Here is a 22123-nt window from a genome sequence, read left to right as displayed (position 1 = left end):
CGGGGATGGGGCTCATGGTCTGGTCAGTTCATCACCCGTGTTTTTCCCGATGCTCAGGGAGAGGAGTCGTTCCCTGCTGCACCGTGGGGTCCTTCCCACGGGAGACAGTTCTCTGTGAGAGGAATGACGGATTTGTCCTTACAAGCTGTGGGTCTGCTGGTAGGTAAGACTAGCACTGAGAGATGAAAGAAACAATGGGAAGAATGCCACTGATTGATGAATGAAAAAAAAAAAGATAGTTGCCTTTACAAACAAGCTGCAGGTTTGCTGATAAATGAAACTGGATATTGAAAGATGAAAGAACCAATGGGGAAAACCATTAATTCTATAAGAATTAAAAATTAAAAGGGAAGGTTATACATTAGAGAGGAATCTTAGGTATCAGGCGTTCCAGGAAGTCTCTGCCTCTCAGGTACCTCAGCCAATGGGAAAAGAGAGAAGGAAATGCAGCTGGGAAAATAGGATAAAAGGAGGCTGCATCCTCCAAAAATTTTAGAGATCCCAGGGGAATGCCCCATGGCCTCTCCCTTTATTCAAATAGAGTAAAAGGACTCCTCTGCCTCCTTTTGAGACATAAACCTCTGGTGTTTGTGGATTAATTTTCCTGACATTTGTGAACTTGCCTGATGTGAGGCCATCTCTCAAGCAACAGCCCCTCTCAAACTGCTGCAGTATGGGTCACTCTGCCACAGAGTCCTTCAAGGACAGGCTGCTGCAGCCTGAGAGCAGGGTATCTCCACCACTGGCTCACAGCCTCCTCTCTGGCATGGGGCTCCTCCATGGGCTGCAGGTGCATCTCTGCATCCCCATGGGCTGCAGGGGCACAGCTTCTTCACTATGGTCCTCACCACAGGCTGCAGAGGAATTGCAGCACCAGTGCCTGGAACACCTCTTCCCTCCTTCTCCACTGACCTTGGTGTCGGCAGAGTTGTTCCTCTCACATGTTTTCACTCCCCTCCTCTCTGACCATAATTACAACTGAGCCACAAATTTGGTTTTTTTCTTCTTGAATCTGTTTCATAGAGGCATTACCACCATATCTAACTGGCCCAGCCCTGGCCAGCAACTTGTCTGTCTTTTGGAGCCACCAGGGACTGGCTCTACTGGACAGGGTGGAAGCTTCTGGCAGCTTCTCACAGAAGCCACCCTTGCAGTCTCCTTCCAAAACCATACAAAACCATGCAGAGCCCTCCAAAGCAGCATTTCTGTTATCTCACCAGTCTGCAGGCACAGCTAAAGCACAAAGAGCACACACTTCCTGCACAAACTTCATCCAGCTTTTGATGGGAGCAGGTGAAATCCAGTCCAACACCACAAAGACTGGCTTTGAACAAACAACACATTTTATTGTAAGAAAAGAAGAGTTTCAGTCCTCAGCTCCCACACACCTCTGTTTTCTGTGGAGGTTTTATGTTCATCCTTTGACCGTGGGAGTGTTTCAATCAAAGGTGATCCGAAAGCTGCGCTCCTGCTCCTTGCGGCGACTCTCACAAACCTTTGTCACCTCTTCCACCTTTCTCTGCAGAACAGCTGCGGGAGAAACAGGCATTAGTGTCACAGTAACTCCAGAACACACCCTTGCACAGTTTTGCCTGCAAAAAGAAAAATATTTTCTTGTTGACAGTCACTCAGATTTGACAGTGGACAAAGCAGGAGGAAAACTCAACCCAAAGCACTGCCAATAAGACAACTTCATTATTGAATGGCAGAAGAAAAAATGGGTTTCCTTTCTAGGAATATTTAAAGGAAACAGATAGCTATTTTCCACACATTTTGTAAAGAATTCAGGTGGCACAGGAGGTGTACCAGTTTTCCTGAAAAAGGCATGTTTGGAATGTGGAGCTTAGCATAAGTGTTCTGAAAGAAAACCCCTAATTAGACCCTGACCTAAGCCAATAATTCTATGTGGGCATAGAGAACAGCAGGCCTGCTTTCACACAAGAAGTTACACCAGGTGTGAGCATTTCACAGCACTGTAGCCTGTAGCCAGGCAGTGCACTCTGGGGCTGCTGAGAGCTGCTTTATTCTGCCGTGCCCCCGTGTGGCTGCTACCAGTTAACATCCAAACGGCACAGAATTCCATAATCTCTCACCAGGAGACACTCCTCGAGAGAAAAGTTCCTCTTTTTTTTGTCTTATTTTAGTATGGCCGGAGTTAAACGTGAATCCCAAACCAGAAACAGTCACTCCATTACCATGTGTTCACTCCTGAGTGCACCTCATGCCCTGCACTGGATCTCAAGCTATTGAGGCTGTCAAATTCCCACATTATTCCTCCAGAGTTATCTCACCTGCAGATCTGCTCCATGTTACTTAACTGGGTTTTCTGTTTTCAGAGTGAGAATGGTAAAATTCAACAAACACACTTCCCCTCACCAATTTTCCTGCACTACAGGCAAACCCCACACTCATTTAGAAGTTGAGCTATTTAACATTAGTTTGACAGAACAAAGAATAAGGTTTTCAAGTTATTTGCTTTGCACTGATCTATTTCAAGCGGGGCTTTTCTGGTAAAACAGCAGTTGCCAGGAGTAAGTGCTCAACAGAAACCTCTAATCAGGCACAGCAGGAGAATTCAAGCCCAGAAGGGACAGTGCCACTGAAGGTGAGGAGGAAGATTGCTCAGGCATCTTCAGGAATTCAGAGATGAACAAACACTCACACACAAGCTCCTGCTTTCTGTTCACATTCCCAAAAGTCTGCAAGATAAATCTCACCTGAGTTCTGGTCAATCCACTGTAGGGAATCCATATGTGCATTCAGAATTTTACAGATCTGCTGAAGCTGAGCAGAGAGAGAAGGTGCAATTTAGTTGTGAGACTGCATGAACACCAAGAGGAGTCAAAGGCAAATTTCTCCTTGCACTGCTACTTTCCTTCTTAACAGCAAGAGAACTGCACAGTTTAGATGGCATGTCTCTGGCTTTGGCTTGTTTTAATTTAGACCTAGGAACCACCAGAACAATTATCATCTTAGGCTTGAAGAGGCCAAATTGAAAATGAATGTGGGAAAAGTTAGTCAGCAGTACTGAAGGGAAATTTTTACTTGAAAAAAAAGCTTCTCAGTAAAGTCACAGGGAGCATCAGAATCAATTAAATAGACATTAGAAAGAGCTGGATAATCAGATTTTGTTTTATGAGGATATAAAAATAGTATAAAGAAAAAGTATGAATACAGTATCCACATGGGGACAAATGAAGACTTGAGAACTACTTCAATATTCTTTGCCTTTTTGGCAATATAAAATAAAAGCGTGCATTTACCGGGTCACTCGTGTCTGCTGGGCCTCCTGATGTGTTCAAGTGATCAATGATGTCCTTCAGATCTTGTGCCATGCGCTTCAGCTGAGCATCGATGTTTTCAGCCAGTTTGTAGCTGCAAAGCACACGGGAACCAAGATCAGAATGTTTGAGGACAACTTTGAAGACCTGCTCGCAGTCACACCAACTATGGGCAATCAGAATGAGCTTCCACATCTGGAGCAAAGGCTGACAGAGACCTGGGAACAGCACCCAGAGAGGCTCAATCAGCCACATGAAGGGCCAACCCCTGTCTCCCTTGATCTACACATGGAGACAGACAAGCAACGGTGTGGAGGACTATGAGTAAAATTTAAACTGCCACGCATAAAAGAGGATTAAATATGTGACAGCAGCCACTCATTGTTCAATCCTGTCACACATGCCAGTCTATCTCCTGCTGACTGCTGTGAGCACAGCACAGTGCTCATCCCCCATCCCCAGCAGATTTGTGCCTCACGTCCTCTCCCGTTCCTCATCTGCGTGCTGCAGGTAGATGGTCCCGCTCTGCTCCTTTACAGACTCCTCCAGAGGGGTCAGCAAGTCCTCCAGCTCCTTCTGCTGGGACAGAATGAAGTCCAGTTCCTGATCCAGTCTGCAAAGAGAAAAGGCCAACTGCTTCCCTTTCATGGGGCAGACATTGCACAGCTGTCACACAACCAGGCAGGAAAAGGCAGAAAAGAAACAAAATCTTTCCAAGTGTTCACAGCCTCCTACCTCTTCTGATCAACCTTCACCTTCTCTACTTCTCTGTGTAATGAAGTAATCTGGAAACAGAAGACATTTCATTACACCTTGAAAACCAAGAAATAGCTCTCCAAAGAAGAGAGGAGGGAGGGAGAAAGTAGCACCATGCAAGTTGCATTGGAAACAAGAGGTGGTGACAAAGATTTAGAGACCAGAGACGGAATAAGGGAGGTTCAGCTTGGAATGATCCCCCCTAAGAAAACAAGGTATCACAAAGCAAAGTCACAGAACACATTTCCAAGCTCACAAACAGAGAGTCTGTGAAAAGCACCCAGGTGGAGCTCCCATCTCTTTCTTTTACAGGTGGGAAGTCCTACTCGATGGCTTGTATCACTGAGGCCTTTAAGGACCTGAGCAGGCAGAAGGAGGTTCCACTGGAGGTCAGCTCACCTTCTCTCCATTCTCTATCAGCATCCGATCCCAGGCATTAACTTGTGTAGCTTGATGGAGGAAGTGCTTCTCTTGGTCTTCCAGTTCCAGGCTCCACTTGTTTATCAAACTCTCCAGCTGGGCATAAGTCATCACTGGGGGGGCACTGAGAGGGAGTGAGGGGCAGCACAGGACACAAGGTGAGGAAAGAGAAACAGCACAACACTCACTCATTTCCCCTTCCTCCTCCAGATCCCAGCATGAGCACTGCAGCTGCTCCTGCCCCAGGCAGGAAATGGTCAATGGTCACAAAACACCCACCTGGTTGTGGTGGTTGTGGTTATGGCAGCTGTGGAGGTGACAGCTCCAATGGCACCAGTTGTAGTCAATGGCTTCAGATTCAAAGCAAAGCCAGAAGCAGAAGTAGTCCCTGCAGGAGGAGATTCAAGTCAAGCAACAGAAGAGGACACACCTGGTAGCTCACAAACAGAGAACAGGTCCAGTGTGCACTGCACATGGCTTTAGGAGCTGCAGCAGAACCCTCTGAAGGGAGCAACAGCAAATCCCACATCTGTCATGGAGAGAATGAAAACATCCCTAGTCCACACTCTTGTCAACAACCTCATGTTTTACTATTAGACCTAATAACTACCAGCACACCCAGTTCCACCCCTGCACCTTTACAGCAGATGAGAGAACTTCCATGTTTTCACAAAGAGATGGACAAGGATCACAGAAAGACAAACTCTGCTGTTTTCAGTTACTCCAGCGCTTTCCAAATCGTAGCTGCTGTGCCTCTACTCTCACATGGCCCTTTACACTTCTACAGAGCACTGAATTCAGGCTCCCTTCTCTTCAGTGACTTGCAGCATCTCACTCCTACCAGTGGCTGTGCTTGTTGTGGCAGCTGTTGTTCCAGGAACTTTCAATCCAAAGCCAAGTGTCCCCAGAGGGGCTGTCCCGGTGGAACCAGTGGAAGTGGCACCAACTGTAAAGAGAAGACACCATTATCCGGTTGCCTAAGCCATGACATGCAGGGCCCCTTGGAGAAGCCGAGCCCAGCCTGCACCCACTGCAGGAGCAGCAGCTCCAGCACCCACAGGGAGCAGCAGCAGCCAGGCTGCTCCTTTACTGCCCCAAGGGCAAACCTGCCTGAGAGGTTTGAGACCTGAGAGACTCACGTGAGAGGCCCGTGGTGGTGGTGGTGGTGGAGGTGGAGGCTGAAGAAGTGGCCACAGACGCAAACAAAGAGGGCCCCGTGGAGCCCAGCACTGAGGTGGTGCTGGTGGTGGAGGCTGTGGTGGCAGCTGTGGATGCGACTGCAGAGACAAACAGCTCCATGTGTACAAGCAGAGCACGCTGAGCTCCCACCCACTGCACAACAACCCTGGTGGGAGGGTGACACAAACTGCCCAGCCACACCTGGGTCTTGGGATGTCAGCCTTTTAACCTCCTTCTCCTCTTATTCTCCCTCCACTCCCTCTCTTTCACAATGTGCCCTTTAAGATTGTGCCTCCCTTCCACTGTGCTCCCCAAACAAGCACAGAACAGAATCTATCATGTGAGACACAATCAGAAACACAGGACACGCTGTCCAGTGGCTCTAGGAGCTGTCATAGATCACCACTGCCAGAGCAAACTGACAGGAACAAACGCTTCTGGCCCATTCCCACACCCCAGTATAAAATATTTGTCTACCTCCAATACACAAATATTGCCAGGAGGACAGCAGATTTCACAAAGCCTTGATGAACTGTTTTCTAGAACAGCTTCCTACCTCCAAGCTTGGTTCCAAAGGACAGGGTGGGTGCCTGGCTGGTACTCGTGGTCAGCGTGGCCGTGGTTGTACTGGTGGCTGCTGTTGAAGGCAGTGCCGCAAAGGTTAGACCTGGAACCAGGAACAAAAGGAAAAGATGGACTTTCTTCCTACAGGCTAAAGAGCAATTGCTCCTCACCACTGCACACCCTGGACAGAAATATCAGAAACACCCCTGGCTCCAGCCCCTGGCTCCATTCTGCCCCAGCAGAGGCCAGAGGCTGCAGAGCTGCACTCCACCCTCTGATATTCCCATGCCAAAGGCTCCCAGCCTCCAGCTGCCCCCCCAAGCCTGTGCCCCCACCTGTGGGCTGTCCCCCAAGGCTGAAGGGCGCTGCTGCCGGGGTGGCAGCTCCCAGGGTGGCCGTGCTGGTGGTGGCAGCAGCCGCAGGGGCCGTGCCAAAGGTCAGCCCTGCGGACGTCGCCTGCGGAGCCGCGGTGCCGATGCCGAAGCCGGCTGTTCCCGCCTGAGTCGTGGTGCCACTGGAGAAGGTGAAGCCTCCTGTCGTCCCAGACGGAGCCGTGCTGGTGGTGCTGGTGCCAGCAGAGCCAAAGGTAAAGCCAGACGGGGCTGCTGCCTGACTCGAGGGTGTGCTGGTTGCGGCAGGGGCACCAAAAGAAAAGCCTCCCGTGATTCCAGGAGTTGAAGTGGCAGTGCTGGCTCCAAAGCTCACTTTTGGGGTGTTTGCCCTAGAGAAGAAAAGAAGCCAACCTGCTTGAGACACACATCCGCTCAAGTACACTGTTGGCTTTCTCAATGACCACTCCTTCCTTCTGCTGACAGCAGAAATCTCCTTTCAAAGAGATGCACACCTGGCCAGGCTCGTGTCCCAATTCTGACGACAGACTCTATCCAGCTGCTGTCACCTGCCATCCCCCATTAGGGCTCTTTCTACAGACTCCCCCTTCATTACCTCCACCCACTCGGCCACCACAGGACATTTTATGGCAGTATATATCAAGCTGCTCCTTCTCTCAGCTCACCATTTTCACTCCCTCTACACAAGGCTGGGTTTTTTTCTGCTCGTCCCCATTTGAGCTCCCTTCCCACAGCTCCCATCTGGCAAATTTTGACAGCAGCAGTTCTGCAGAACCACTCCAGAACTCGCAGCCTTTCCATAACGACAAATCACTCTCAAAGTGCCGAGAAAACATTCATAGCACTCCAGATTCGGGTCAGAGAAAACAAGACGTTTTATATCTGGTAGCAGAGCTTTAGGATTTCCTTGTACACGCGTCTCCACCCCATTTCGAGACGGAAACGTGGAACATCTCCTTCCCAGCACGTGTAAGAGCTCCCCCATGAAAACATCAGCCGGGACAGGTGCCAGGGCTCGCTGAGCACTTGCCCAACGAGGCGATCACTGCAGGGCGCTGGGAAGCCCCAGGACAAGAGGGAGGCTCGCTCGCTGCAGAATCCCCCCGAGCCCTCGCCCAGCACCCAGAGGAGCCTCCCCCGCTCCCTCCTCGCTCTCTCCCGCTGCCCGCGCCCCCGGCCGGCCCCGGGTCTCACCCCAGCGGGAAGGCGGCGGCCGCCGGGGCCGCGGGGGCCGCGCTGGCCGAGCCGAAGCTGAAGCCGGAGGGCTGTGCGGCCGTGCCCGGCTTGCTGAAGGAGAAGAGCCCGGCGGGCTGGCTGCCGCCCGCCGCCGGCGCCGCGCTGCCGAAGCTGAAGCCGCTGGAGGCGGCGGCGGGCGCGGGCGCGGAGAAGGAGAAGCTGCTGGTGGCCGCGGTGGTGGCGGCGGCGGCTCGGGGCGCGCCCAGGTTGAAGGCGCCGCCGGGCGCGGCCGCCCCGAAGCTGAACTGGTTCATGGCGCGGCGGCGGCGCGGGCCGAGCTCCGGCAGGCGCGGCGGCGGCTCGGCGACCGCGCGCGGCGCGATGGCGTCACCGCGCCCCGCCTCGCCGCGCGCCTTCCCGCCCTCGGCACCCATTGGTCAGCGTGGCCGCCACTCGCGGCTCCGCGGCTTCGATTGGCTCTGGGGCGTGAGGGGCGGGGCGTGTTCGCGTTGCTGTGGGGACGGAGGACGCGGCTGCGGGGCCGGGGTGCGGGACCGGGGGCACCGGGCCGGGGTTCGGGACAGGGGTTCGGGATAGGGGACACCGGGCCCGGGTTTGGGACAGGAGTGTGGGACCAGGGTACGGGACGGCCGACACCGGGCCGGGTTGCGGGACAGGAGACACCGCCTAGGGGTGCGGGACAGGAATGCGGAACCGTGGACACCGGTCCTGGGGAGCGGGACAGGGGATACGGGCCGAGGTGCGGGACAGCGGTGCGAGACCGGAACACCGGGCCGGCTTGCGGGACAAGAGGCACCGGTCCGGGGCTGCGGGACAGGGGACACCGGTCCGGGGGTGCGGGACAGGAGACACCGGGCCGGGGGTGCCGGACAGGGGACACCGGGCCGGGGGTGCGGGATAAGGTATACCGGGCCGGGTTGCGGCGTTGGAGCAGCCCGACAGCGGGGACGCGGTGACGAGGATTTGTCACTGCGGTTCCCTTCGCCCTCACCTGCGTCTGGAGCTGGCCCGGTCTGAAGGCTGGCGGGTGGGCAGGGAACCTTGGAAGAGTTCTGCCAGGTTACCGTGACACGGCTCTGCCCGAGGCGCTTGTAAGGCTCGAGCTGTCCTTTCAACAAAAGGCAGCCGAGCAGAAGGTCCGCAGTCTGGGCACAGAGGGAAAAGATTGGATGTTATTCCCTCGGGATGGCAGGACCCGAGGGAGCAGCCCGAGCTCTCTCAGGGGACGTTTAGGTTGGATATCTGCAATGGCTCTTCCCCGAGAGGGTGGTCGGGCACTGGAACAGGATCTCCAGGGAAGTGGTCACAGCCTGACAGAGTGTAAAGAACATTTGGACAACGTTCCCAGGCACATGGTGAGACTCGAGCTGTCCTGCACACGGCCAGGAGCTGCGCTTTCCGATCCTGATGGGTCCCGTCCAACTCAGCATATTCTTTGATTTTATGTTTCATTTTACATATTTTGTCATCACACATACAGGAACTTGGCTAAACTTTTCCTTCCCAAACACACAGCAGGAAAATTGTGCTTTGCAGACTGTTCCAAGCACATTTGGTTCCTGCTTCATCTGTCACTTGTTTTTTATGCATAGGTGAGGAGTGGGTATGGACATGGACAGCGTGTTCTCAGGCTCTTCTCTGCAGAGCCTTGCCAAACTGCTGCGTGATGCTCCAGAAGAGGATGATGATGATTATGATGATGTGGTGAGCCTTTCTTGAGAGTTTCAGCTTCTTTTACAGATTGTACCATAGCCTTATCTTGTTAATCAAGGAGAAGCAAATCTCTTTTTCTCCAGAGTGAGTAAAAAACAGAATGAAAACCTTAGAAGGTTTTGGACTGTCTGAAATGGTTCGAGAATACTTTCAGAGTAACAAGCTCTTGAGGGAGAGAATGAGCAAGATGCCCCAGGAAAACAAGGAGACACTGTGAGCACAATATATGAGGGAGGTTTAGTTTTTCAGCCTGAAGGAAATAAGAATAGGGAGTTGAAAGAGCTTTAGATGCTTCAGACCTCCCCCTGCTTTTCCCTGAGCTCTGCTGGAGATGAAGGCAGTTACAACCAGATATGAGGGGAAAAATTTGCTGCTTAACTTTGGAGTAAGGACCAAAACATCCAGAGACAACTGAGTGTGTTAATTGTACATGTCAGGCATTGAAAAACTGTAGAGATAATTGATCACTGAAGTATTTTGGTGTTCAAAAAATAGAGAAAGGTGATCAATCATTCTAAGGTGCATAATCTGAATGAATAACAAGAGAAATATCCAAATGTATTCTTCTATATCAGTTTCTCTCAGGAGCAGATGAAAATCACAGAGTATGGAGAACATGTGTTTTTTCTGCAACATGCAACACCTGCTTTTATCTAGGCCTGCCTGTGTTCTGGGAAGAAATAGTCCCAGGAGCCCCACAGGTGCCAACAATATAGAAGGCCTCTGTGAAGGCTCAGAACTTTGCCAAGTCTCTCAGGACTTTGAACAGATCATATTATGACATGGATAAGGAAAAAAAAACCAACAACAATAAAACAAAACAAAACAAAAAAAAACACACACCAAAAACAAAACAAAACAAAACAAAACAAAAAAAAAAAAAAAAAAAAAGAAGAAAAAAACAACACACACAAAAAAACAGATAACAAAAAAGGCAAATGCCTGAGTGTTCCTCCAAATCACTCCTCAACAAAGAGCTGACCAGCCCCAGTAGTGGCAATGCAAGTAATATTTGGGATAAAAGAGGTGCATATCCCTTGAAGTTCTCTTTCAGTGGGTTACAGATGTGGTCCTTCACAATCCTATCTATCTAACTCCTAACTATCCTCCAGCTGTTTAATGCCTGCCTTTTAAACTCTGCATTATTGCTGTACATCTCTGCAGTAAACATCCTGATTTTAAAAATAATTTGTTTACATCTTATTAATAAAATAAATGACACTTCAGAGACAGAAATGGAAAATTGCCACGAGGGATGTCAATTAAGTCTGAGTCAATCTGGGTAAATTGAAACTTTTATTTTGATTTAATTTAATGCTCTGTGCATATGAGGCACTTTTATTGAACCAAGGAATCTTCATACATAGAGAAATGCCTCACATTGGCCCATTAGCACTAAATTGATTCATAATTAGAGGAAAATGTTGTTGCCTCATGATCTCTGCTGTAAAAAGGAATCCAAATGCTGTGATGGGGCTTTCATGTGGCACCCTTAGTTTCCTGTAATATTTTCATGGCAGGCAAAGCATGGAAATTTTGCCAAAATGCCATGGAAACCAAAACTCATGAAGCACATCTGTCTGTATTCTGGGCTTTCTGCTTAAACCCAGTGTGCAAGGTCACTTTCTGCTGTGTGAGAATGAAGAAAAGAGAATGTTCAGTGCTTCAGTCAGGAAACTGTGGGATAATGTTTTCTCAATTCTATCAGGGATTTGCTTGACCTTAGATAATGTGTTGTATTTACTGACATTTATGGTCGTAACCGAGCTTGGCTCTATAAAAATTGATTTGAGATCCTCTTGCCTTTCTTTGCAGCTAAGCTGTTCTGTTGGTGCCATGACTCCTGGGAGTGTTGGACCAGTAAAGAAAGAGACCACCAGTAAGGAGGAGTATTTGTGTGTTTTGGCATTCAGTCTCATGTCAGCAGACTGTAACAGCTGTAGGAAGACACCACTGCAATAAAAGAGTGGTCACTGACGTTTGAGATGGACATAGCATGACATTTCTTACAATTACACTGTAAAATTATTCCTCTCCTGAAAGCTTAACTCTAAAACATGCAAAGAGAAGCAGAAAGGGTAATGCCAGGGCAGCCTCCAGTGGAGATGATAACAGTTCAGAGCACAGCCTGGTCAGGGGCTGCAGGGATCATAACTGAGCAGCAAAAGCTCCATATAAGTACTCAGGGAAGACAGGAAGACAGTTTTGGTAAAGACTTGGCAAAGGTAACTTTAAGTTTTTTTGAGCAGTTTAGTTAAGAGCCCTAAGAAAGGCCAACAAGGGCCAGGGTGAATTTTGCAGGAAAGGAACTGTGACAAATACAACAGATTATTTTTGCTTGGGATTCCAACAATAACCAGAGATTCGACTCTACAAAACATCAAGTTTCACAATTACCACTTTACTAAAATAATATTTTTCCATGCAGGACAGATGTAAATCATACTATTCTGCCCATAAACTTTCATGGATCTTAAGCACCTTGTCTGGACTGTGCCCAGTAATTAATGGGAAGAACTGAATTTCTTTGTGAGGAGGTGGTCCTCTTCTGAATGACTCTGCTCACTGAAAATCTCATGTCAGGGGGCTTGTGGAAGATTAGTATTTCATCCTTCAACGCTTTACCTATTTGAAGTACTAGATATTATATGCCAGAAAGGAGGATTTCCAGGAAATAGAGGTTGGGTAAAGGAGATTTAAGTGAAAGAAAAACATCCTCCCTCTGCAAATCCTCATTCATAAGATAGCGAGATGAAGAAGACTGTAATCATTACCTAGAATGCTTTTAATGCAAAGATTTTTCTAAAGCCTAGAAATCCTTTTCTAGGCTTTAGAAATGGCTTTTCTTTTTTTTTTTTCCTTTTTTTTTTCATTCTTGAAAAATATTCTAAGCTTTTAGCAAGCCTTAAGGAACAAAAACATTTCAACATGTGTCAGTGTGATTTTTCTCCTCACTTACAGGTGCTTTTCAAGTGAAATCTGAAAACAAGAAAACGATTTGGAATACAGAGGAGGTCCCAGAAGGATCTGAATTTGATGATACCTGGGAGGCTAGAGAAAAGCCAGAGTAAGAGAGCTGAAACTGCCTGTGTGGGCTTTACATAGGATTAATGGAGATGAGAGTTAAACAGCACGTACAGCCAGCTGAAAAGCTTGTGTCATGCAAGAAGAAAGGAAAGATATCAGTGTTGCATCTAAAGCAGCATGTGAGGAATGGTTTTAACCCCTCTCTTGAAATCTTCTGATCTCAGAACACAAACTTTGTATTGGTTTTTCCCATCATAAGTTTATGTGCAGTGTCAGTTACTTGTATAAAGTGGGATTAGGAGTGGAAGTAGGTCAGAAAAACGATTTATTAACTTTAAAATATGCTATTTGGTGAAATACCTGCTTTTTCCTACTGCAACTGAGATGCATCCATTTTTCCATACTCATAAATTCATAAAGTACTCCAATGTATATTTGCATTTCAAAGATTTAAGCTCTTTAGAGACAAATAGTACTGCAGGAAGAAAAGCTGTGTGCAGGCAATTTTGAGCTCTTAAATGCTGTCATTCAATCTTAGTCTGTCAAAGCACAACTTAAAATCAGAGCTTTTTCCCTTGCCAATAGAAAAACAGTAGCAAAAATATTCTTGAAATCTGGCACGTAAGTTGTAGTTTGTAGAGGTCAGAAAGCCAAGAGGGTCAGTCCATAAAGCAGCTTTTGCATTTTTAATCATCTTTTCAATGCCGTGTCATGAAGTGCTAAATGCTGGAGCATATGGACTGTAGCCCATGAAGCTGCACATTGTACACCAGAATCTTCACTTTTTCCTGCATGTAAGTCAGGACATGAGGTGTCCAATTTTCCAGTTAAACACAGGACCTGAGACCCACCTGAACAGGGACTCAGCCTTTCTGAAAATGATTTGGAATTCACCCTCACTCACAGTTGTCCTTGAAATGGTCACCTGTCAGGCAGAACACTCTCTCTTTGTATTGTGGGCACAAAGAAGCTTTTTTCTGACCCTTCCCCTCTGCAGTGCTTTTCCAGCCTCAAGCATTTGTGACCTGTGTTGCACAGATGAAGAGACAGTATAAGTCTTTTTAATAGTTCATCAAATGAAGCGAAGAAAATTTCCTAAAAGGAAAACAGATGGCTACAGAGGTGCATCCAGAGCTATTAGACACATTTGTCATTGACTTAGGAATTATTACATATGCAGATGCACACTGGAGATGTGAAAGATTTTCTAACAGCTTAGACAAGTGATCCACTCCAGTAATTTTGCTGAACTTAGTAGGACTAGCATATGTTACAAATACAAATTCAGTTTTCCTTTCCTCATTCATTAATTACCAAGAGCAAGGGAATACGTGATTCTACATTTTGTAGATGTGAAGGAGAAGAAAATAAATGTTGGCTGAATGCAAAACAACTACAATCTGTCTTTAGAGTGTTATGCTTAGGTTGCAAGAATATGCTAAAGGATGGAATAGAACACATGTAATTGTGACATCCCCCTTTTCCAATCCATTCCCCAAGAGTTTGTGGTGTTTGACTGGTTGATAAGCATCGTATCCACTTAGGAAGCATTTCCTGATCCTGCAAAGGCTGGTTAGGGAAGCAGAGGCAGCCTGGTGAGTGCTTTGGAAAGTGGAGTCAGTGATCTGTGTTCCAGCTATCTCGGTCATGGCTCTGAACAGAAACCCAGTGCAGATGGATTGGAGCCTTGAAGGGAGACTGCAAAGGAGGAGAGACAGCGTGAGGAGGATTTACAGTCCTCTGAGAACCAGAGTCTCCTTTGGTCTCCTGCCCCTGCTCCAGTGTTATTGGGCAATGACTTCTCTTTGGCAGGTATGAGATTTCATTCAAGCAGCACGTGGGAACAGAGGATGTCTTCTTTGGGATGACAGGGAAAGATCCCTCCACTGCCTGCTGTGAAGATATAGTGGTGAGCTGAGCTGAGCCTTGAGCTCTGACCCCTTCTCTGTGCTCCTTCCCTTTTCCATCTCCCCATTTTTCTGAGGGACATAATGTAAACACCAAGCTCTACTGCTGCCTTTGACCTCCTGTAGCATTTTCTCGTGGTTCTCCAAGCATTTGTAGATGACATTTACATTTGCTAGCCTGAGGAACTTGTGTATCTCCTCAAGCACCAAGTGTGCTTAAGGGAATCTTTGCAAAAGCATATGTCCCATATAAACTTAAAGGGAATAAAATGTAGCTCTAAAATGAAGTTTCATATTTAGAGAGGAGAGGGGCTGGGAAGGAGATTTTTTTCATCTTCCTGCATTTTTTACAAGGTGTGTGGGCTAGCAGAATGCTACAATGCTGACAGCCTTTAAAGTTCCAGCTATCAGATCCTGCCTTGTCATTATATAATCAAAGGCCTTCTTGGTTTCTGAGCTCCAGGACAGGTAGAACTGCTGTGTTATCTTTCTAGCAGAAGCAAACTGTCCCTGCAATGCACAAAGCCTGAGGCTTTTGCTGGATGTCAAACACCTGTCAAGCACATTAGCAGCTCAGGATCTGGAAGAGAATAAGATATCAATACATATCACTAAGCTATTGAAAGCAGTCATTATCACTGTTGTATTTTCTCTGATACAAATTACCTACTCAAAACGTTGCTCTTTCATACTAGCATTGAAATATTCATGAAAATAAGCTCTTTTATGGCTTTTAGGGCAACATATGTAATCACAGCTTTACCTCTGCCCATCATTTCAGATTAAAATCAAGCTGCCAGAGACAAAGTACTCAGACATCACGTTAGACATCCAGGACAAGGTTCTTGACCTTCGAACTCCCAAAAAGTAAGTGTAGCACAATTGATAGCAGTACAGTTAATATCCTGTTTGAAATGGGGTCTAGCCAAGCTTTTAACTTCAGTCTGTGTGGAAAACAAAGCTAAAGATTGTGCTATTAATTGCTCATGAGAAATAAATACAGAAAAAACCACCCATACTCTATCCATAGGTATACAATCTGCTGGTTTTGAATCTGTGATACTGTCCTGTAAAAAGCTTTAGGACAGATTTTGGCTCCTTAAACAACAAGGCTTCAAGGGCTCAAAACATCTGGCAAAGCTGCCCAAGGTCTTGAAAGACTTAGTCTAGTGTTTCTGAGCACTAATTTGTACAAATATCTATGACCAAAGATGGTTTTAAAAGTTCAGATAAATTTTCAGTAGCTGAAAGTCTAATTATGGACATATCCAAAAACAGATGCAGAGATGGAAATGTTACAAGGCTTCCTAAAGATATTTCCTTTTATTTTTTTGATAGGGCTATTTCAAGCTCACAAAGATAATAAATTGACTGATACACTCTTGGATTTCTCAGTCTTCCTTCATCTCTCAGTGTGCTATTCCCCTGCCTGAGATTTCCAGATAATTCCCATGTCTGTTTTGCTCAAAGTCCTTCTTCACAAAGACTGCTTTTATGAGAAACCTTAATCCTCTCTGGGCTGATTTGGTGCACTGAATGGGATGTGGGAAGATCTGTATATGAATAGCTTTCCGCAGATAAATTTGAGGTGCAGGCCATGGATTAAGGCCTAAATAAGTCCCCAGTAGACTAACTAGAGAAAAGCCTCTTTTCTCTGCCAAAACCAGGCAGTCAGTTACCCTGTGCTTGGTTTTAACCCAAGAATGCAACAGGAGTGGAAGAAGGTTCGGAAATGTTAGTTTTGAAACCGGAAAATTGGGAGGAATAATTGGTCAGCTAAAGACTTGCTGAACCTATGGGCAGTAAAAGAAGTAACTTAATGCAATGCTGCAGATGTAGGAAAACTTCTGCATCCTTTCCCTTTTGCAATTCTGTATTTTTGGTGACTCAGATCTGCCATTATCTTCTCAGCACCCAGCTGTCTCTAGTCACAAGCCTAGCAAATAAAAAGTTCACCATAAATCTGATGGTTGCCTGGGTACAGCCTGAACCAGTGCTGCTTTCACAAATATAAGTGCAAGTCTTCTCAGTAAGAAACAATCAAGATGTCAAGTTCTACATACTGAAAAACTTTGTTCTCCCATGGATGGGTAGGAGGACTCAAAGCAACTGCTTCCAACTCTATGGTCCTGGGGCTGCTTCTAAGCCAAGCTGTTTTTAAATGATGGAAATATTTCAGGGCCAGTCTTACTGTGCATAAGATATTGCAGGAACTCCACAACCCATCCCAATAAGGATAGCTATTGGAATAACATTCCCTGGCATACTGAGGAATTGCAGGAGTAACTTGCAATGACATCTCAACTGCTCACCTGATCTGAGACATTGACATTCACTGTGTCCTCTTTTACAGAAAGCTGCTGCTGCACCTCCCCTACCCTGTGAACAGCAAGGAGGGCAGAGCTCGTTTTCTCTCTGAAGAGGAGATCTTGGAAGTCACCTTGAGAGTATCAAGGAAGTTTGATTTCATAAACTTTTCTGATGGATAGAGAGATAGAGAAAGTTTGCAAAAGTAAATGTTCTAGTTTGAAGTCTTTTGGAAACCCAAACTTTTGTGAAATAGTAGATTGTTTCCCCTGAACAGTCCAGGGGAATGTCTCTGGAGAAATGAGTCAGGAGGAACACAGCACCCACAGGTTCTAACAGCTGATGCTGTCTGGCTCTTACACTGCTCTGGTTAACTTTCTGCTTCCTTCAGTCTGATCCAGACCCTGTGAACCAGAAAGTGGGAGATTTCAGTTCTGTGAGCCAGAGAAAGCCTTTTGTGTGGTCATGGCTGAGAAGTAGCACGGTGAGGCTCTGGACAATGAGTCTGGTGCTTTGGTACCATTTCAAGACTTGCAAGTGCTACTGTCCTTGCTTGGTCTCCAGTGCTGGGACTAGGGCCAGTTCAGAATATTCTCTTGCCTATTTCTTGGTGAGAAGATCAAAATTCTTCATGGATCCGTATCCACATCTGAGGCTCCTTTACACTGGCAGAACAAGTTAATCAGCTGTAGTTGGATTGCTGAATGTCTCAGCTCTTTTGAACACTTTTTTGACCATTTATGGCTCAGTGTTGTCTATTCATCTGCTGTCCCTCCACCTATTTTTCTGATCTTTCTTGATTAATAAAGTAATATGTTCTAAGGAACAGTTCCAGTTATCTCTGAGTCTGCCTTCTCTATATTATGCTCTGAGAGACTTCGTAAAAGTCGAGATAAGAGGAATTTTGCATAACAAAGCTTCTCTCAAAGGACTGCAAAATCTGTTCTTTGGCCTTCAGGTCCAATCTGAAGATACAGAGATGGGTAACCAAGGTGTTTTCTCAGTAGCTACTGGGCAAATATATTCATTTAACATTGTTAGTCCTGCAGGAAGCAAAGGTACTTCCTCAGTGATCAAAGTGGAGAGGACAAGCAGGCCCTGGCATGTTTATGGTACATTTAACCAAAAGCCTGTGAGTACTTTCAGAGCAAAATGGCTTGAGTTCTGCATTCTTCTGGGGTGTAACTAGAGGGAAATAATTGACCAGCTAGGCTGCAGACAGTACCCATGCAGCTAAATTTGTGGCAAGCTGTAATGAGAAGATGGAGACTCCATGATGGATTACAGACACTGACAGTGAGTTTAAAGGTGTAGTCACAGTATGTTTTTAATAAACTGTTATAACTCCAGGATAAATTAGGCTGATGTCTGGGCATTTCAACCACTTCCCTGAAAAGTGAACCATTGCTTGGGTCAGAATAATCCTAATCAACTTCTGCTTTAGCCTTAATGCACTGGAAAGCAGATACTTCAGTTATGATTCATCACAAGCTATGAAATATGCTGATAACACTCAGGGGCTACTCCAACTGGTCTGCTTAAGTTTCCATAAATTAGATCTGAATGTCTCTTATTCCAAAGCTGTGGTTGAGCAGGACAATGTAAATGTATGAGAAAAGGCTGACATCATTCCTCCTGACTCAGTTTTTCCCCTCCTGTGCTTGCCAAACAAGCTGTTTCTTGGAAAAAGGTTGTCTTTGTGGTCCCTAGATAATATGCTGCTTAATTTTGCATTTCTTATACACATTACAGGAAAAGTGGAAGATTGACCAGTATTTATATGCATGTGAAGATAACATTTGTCCAAATTAATTCAGTAGCTTCATGGCAGGGTACAACTCTTCTGAGCCATACTCCAGTGCTCTATCCACAAGGTTATACTGTTTTTACAGTTGGCACTAGTCATTTACTAAGCCTTAAATCATCAAGTTCTGTTAATGTCAGTGTTTGATACTGAAAACAGTGATAAGTCTGGCTCACTGTGCCTCTCTCCCATGTTTTAGTTTCTTATGGAAATGAGCATATGCCAAACTGGTATCCATATTGTAATTTATCTCCAAATATTTTTTAACCTGAGGGCACTTTATCAGCATTCAGGAGACAAAAATCTGAGGTAAGTACGTTCTGTAAGAAAGCCAGCTGCTGAATAGAAAAGGGAAATACAAATTTGTAGTGCTTAAGGGGGAGGTTGTAATGTGATTTCTTGTACCTGCTGGCCACTCACCCTGTGCATCCACCTCCAGGCTCCTGTAGGACATCCATGAGGGGGAGCTGGCAGGCTGGTGACACTGGGTAGGAAAAGAGTGATATCCTGGCAGAGGGAGGCTGAAATCACAGATGAGGACAGAGGAACACAGGGGACAAACTCATAAGCAACCAGACTTTGTGTGTTCTACTCAGGATAAGCTCTACTGCCCTTTTCACTAAAGTAGGGACACTGCTCTGGGGGTGGGCGGTTTGCTGGGCTGGTCGGATCCACTGCCTGAAAGCACCATCATCACCTGGAGAGCCTCTTACATTCTCACTTTCCTCCTATCAAGGACACAGAGGCTGCCCTAGGCAAAAGTTCGAGGTTTGGGGTTTGGATTTTTCCCGTATATCCTCCCAAGAGGAAGCTGGTCGATTCCCAGGAATCTGGAGGCTACTGCCAGCTACAAGAATTGACTTTTTTTCATAGGCTTGAGGGCAGCTTTGCTTTGCTGAAGTAGCACTGGCAGAAATCCTCCAGGAGGGGAACCCCCTTTGCCTCTGAACATTAACACTGTTGCTGAAGTGCCACTCCAGCACCTGCAAGCATCTTAATTAATCAAAATTATGAGCCCAGTTAAACAACCCAGCCATCAAGCATCATCAAGCTTTATTTGGATCCCATAAGAAGCAGCTTGATTAAATGTATTGCAGTTGAGGGTACTGTAGATCTGGAACTGAGATAGAGGCTTGTTTGCAGTAGTATCCTGATAAACTGCAGGTTCTCATCTCACCTTGTTCACACATTCTGTCCTCCAGTTGTGGCTGCAGAGCCACCATCCCCATTTTGACTTGTTCCTGCCTTCTCTCAGAACTATAGTGGTGTACTAAAATATATGTACAAGTACAGAGCCCAGCTCACTCGCTGAATTTCACCTCTCTTCATAATCCCCTTTGTCTACTTACTGCCCTGGGTCCAAGATACTTGCCTCATTCTGTAGCTTGAGGAAGAGAAAACCCAGGTGAGTTGCTCCATAGAAACACCCGAGACAGTGCAAGAACTTAAATTTAGATTTTTCCCTTAAACCTGCAGGGTCTCATTCTCATCTTCCTCCAGGTCTGCTGTTGATATCATAAACCCCTTCTATTTGTCTTAAAAGACTACTTCATTTTTCTGCTGTTCATTTTCAAGTTTGTATCCAAACTTTGTGTACTTCTTGCCCTGTGTGAAACACTGCTTTATCAGTATATCCTTCCCTCCAGACAAAGTTTATCTAAAATGACTAAGCTGCATCTACGTGTACAGACAGATCTGTCTCCCTCACGCTGGAGCAGCTCCTTTTCCACCTGCTGGTGCTGGTGTAGAATTTTACCCTCTGCTCTGCAGCACCTGCAGCCTGGATTCCTCCTTGTTCTCTGGGATCCCCTTCAGGAACTGCTACCACAGACAGTTATTGTTGTCTGCCTGTGGTCCTGTCTCCAGAGGAGGAATATGCTTGGGAGCTGTTTATTTTTCTTCTATGATCTTCACAAACAGGAGATGATTTGTCTCTTGGTGTCTCTATTTGCTCTGTTTGTGTCTCTCTTCATTCTGTTTTCTCCTTCAGGCAGAATTCACTTTCAGATTGTGATGAATTCATCAGAGGATGGTGAACAGCATCCCTGTTTTTCCCTTTCCCTCACGATTGTTTGTTCTGTGCTCTTTTCAGTGGACTCTGATTTCTTCTGTCCTTTCCCAAGCGCTTTATCTCCCCTGATTATTCTCACATTAGGACATTTCTCACCAGAGCCTCTTGGCAGGTTGCAGGTGATGTAAGTGACCCTTGTTGGATATGTCTGATGTGGGTGAAGTGTGTGATTCATTTCCCCTCACTCAGATCAGTGCTGGGTGAAGAGCTTTGTCCTTCCTTGGTGTGTGTCTGGGCTGTGTGGGTGGGAAGGGGACACAAGCACGAGCACCATGGGCAGAACCTGGAGTGTGCTAAGGCACTTATAGTGAAGGACCATGGCACAAAAGCAGCAGATGCTGCAGGCTGTGTGAGGAATGTTGACAAAACTGAGAGGCCTCTTGAGCCCTTGCTTCAAACGTAGCCAGTACCACACGTCCCCAGTGGAATCTGGTTTGAGGAAATGAACCATCAGAAAAAGTCAGAATCATTCAGAATTTTAGCCTTCCCCAAGGCCTGAAAAGTTTCTCTCTGCTTCCTGATGTGTGTCCCCACATCCCAGATAAATGCTTAAAGATGTTTTTGAAATCCACTTCAGGACAACGGTGACACAGGCAGCACAGGAATGCCTTTGGTTCTGGAGTACTTCTCTCAGTCCATAGGAATCTTTGATCATTTGGAGCTTTCTCATCTCAAGGCCTCCCTTTCATCTTTTTTCTCAGCCTCCACACACTCTTTTCTGAAGAGAAGATCATAGGAAGTTGCCAGAATGATAGCAGATACTGTCCACCTACAGTTCTTAGAGACCATCTCTCTTTAATTGGGTGTTTCCTTTGTGGATCCCAGCTGCCTGGAAATTCACTTCTGATGCTGATCAATATTTTTTTTAACCATGCCATTTTAACTTGATGGTATCACAACCCAGCAAACACTGCCAAGAGTGCTATGTTGTATTTACTGAAACAATTCTCTGATTCTATTTGGCAGACTGTCTCCTGCAGCTGCTGAGCAGAGAGAAAAAGAGCCACACACCTCTTCTGGAAAAGCCTCATCATGTTGGAAAGCTGTGTAAAAACGAACAGGATAGGAATGGAGATGGACACAGCTGATTTTAACTCATCAGGTGATGTAGGCAAGGTAGAGATTTGCCCAACAGTGGCAGATTAGGAACTGTACAAACGTAAGCACCAATACTTGAGTTAAATGATACTGTGAGCTCTGGGTGGGTTCCACCCTTCACAGGGACCCAGGTAAGGAGAGTTTATCACCCCTGGTGATTTCTGTGACTGGGAACCCTGGTGATGGGATCTCCTGACCCAGATTCCTGCAGTTACATCCCCAAAGCTGCTCTTGGGGGACACTGTGGCAAGCTGGCAGGTGTATAGAGGAAGGATGAGGGATCGACTTCACCTGGGACAGTCTGCTATACCTTTTCTCACCTGAGCTGATTCCAAGGAACCCAGAGGACTCCATCCAGGATGAGTTAAATGGTGGGGAGCAGCAAGTGCTGTGTTTAAGGCAAACTAAATGGTGGGTGTGGAGATGCTGAAAGTGAGGAAGTGAGGCAG

General features: G+C 46.5%; 2 protein-coding genes across 4 annotated transcripts; one reads left to right on the top strand and one right to left on the bottom strand.

The window, feature by feature from the left end:
• Positions 1 to 1321: 1321 nt before the first annotated feature.
• Positions 1322 to 8114, bottom strand: LOC106853757 (nuclear pore glycoprotein p62-like). The gene is made up of 12 exons (XM_088173328.1): positions 7745 to 8114; positions 6536 to 6921; positions 6193 to 6303; positions 5597 to 5734; positions 5299 to 5403; positions 4737 to 4845; positions 4437 to 4581; positions 4017 to 4066; positions 3760 to 3894; positions 3264 to 3375; positions 2718 to 2784; positions 1322 to 1530 (listed from the first exon to the last, which is right to left on the bottom strand). Exons 1-12 carry the CDS (start codon positions 8038 to 8040, stop codon positions 1439 to 1441), a joined length of 1746 nt encoding a protein of 581 aa, XP_088029454.1. The 5' UTR covers positions 8041 to 8114; the 3' UTR covers positions 1322 to 1438.
• An 80-nt stretch (positions 8115 to 8194) lies between these two features.
• On the top strand, positions 8195 to 17539 carry DNAAF6 (dynein axonemal assembly factor 6). 3 transcript variants are annotated; one of them, XM_088172937.1, is made up of 7 exons: positions 8195 to 8272; positions 9340 to 9451; positions 11276 to 11339; positions 12422 to 12527; positions 14300 to 14396; positions 15176 to 15261; positions 16748 to 17539. In XM_088172937.1, exons 2-7 carry the CDS (start codon positions 9353 to 9355, stop codon positions 16881 to 16883), a joined length of 588 nt encoding a protein of 195 aa, XP_088029063.1. In that variant the 5' UTR covers positions 8195 to 8272; positions 9340 to 9352; the 3' UTR covers positions 16884 to 17539. The 3 variants fall into 3 exon arrangements, with proteins under 3 accessions (XP_088029063.1, XP_088029062.1, XP_014732563.1); XM_088172936.1 differs by lacking the exon at positions 8195 to 8272 and adding an exon at positions 8291 to 8365; XM_014877077.2 differs by lacking the exon at positions 8195 to 8272 and having other exon boundaries at positions 9109 to 9451.
• The last annotated feature ends 4584 nt before the right edge of the window (positions 17540 to 22123 follow it).

This window comes from Sturnus vulgaris, chromosome 14 (assembly GCF_052056855.1).
Source record: "Sturnus vulgaris isolate bStuVul1 chromosome 14, bStuVul1.hap1, whole genome shotgun sequence".
NCBI classification, from domain to species: Eukaryota; Metazoa; Chordata; class Aves; order Passeriformes; family Sturnidae; genus Sturnus; species Sturnus vulgaris.
This window is presented reverse-complemented; position numbering and strand designations above follow the sequence as displayed.

What these genes read in the sequence shown, in the direction of transcription:
- LOC106853757 (XM_088173328.1), bottom strand. Translation starts at nt 8,040, where the DNA reads ATGAACCAGTTCAGCTTCGGGGCGGCCGCGCCCGGCGGCGCCTTCAAC. An exon ending in GCCGCCGCCTTCCCGCTGGG is followed by an intron (nt 6,922 to 7,744) that starts GTGAGACCCGGG and finishes TTTCTTCTCTAG; the next exon opens with GGCAAACACCCCAAAAGTGA. An exon ending in GTGGATTGACCAGAACTCAG is followed by an intron (nt 1,531 to 2,717) that starts GTGAGATTTATC and finishes TTTCTCCCGCAG; the next exon opens with CTGTTCTGCAGAGAAAGGTG.
- DNAAF6 (XM_088172937.1), top strand. Translation starts at nt 9,353, where the DNA reads ATGGACATGGACAGCGTGTTCTCAGGCTCTTCTCTGCAGAGCCTTGCC. An exon ending in AGTAAAGAAAGAGACCACCA is followed by an intron (nt 11,340 to 12,421) that starts GTAAGGAGGAGT and finishes CCTCACTTACAG; the next exon opens with GTGCTTTTCAAGTGAAATCT. An exon ending in GAGGCTAGAGAAAAGCCAGA is followed by an intron (nt 12,528 to 14,299) that starts GTAAGAGAGCTG and finishes TCTCTTTGGCAG; the next exon opens with GTATGAGATTTCATTCAAGC.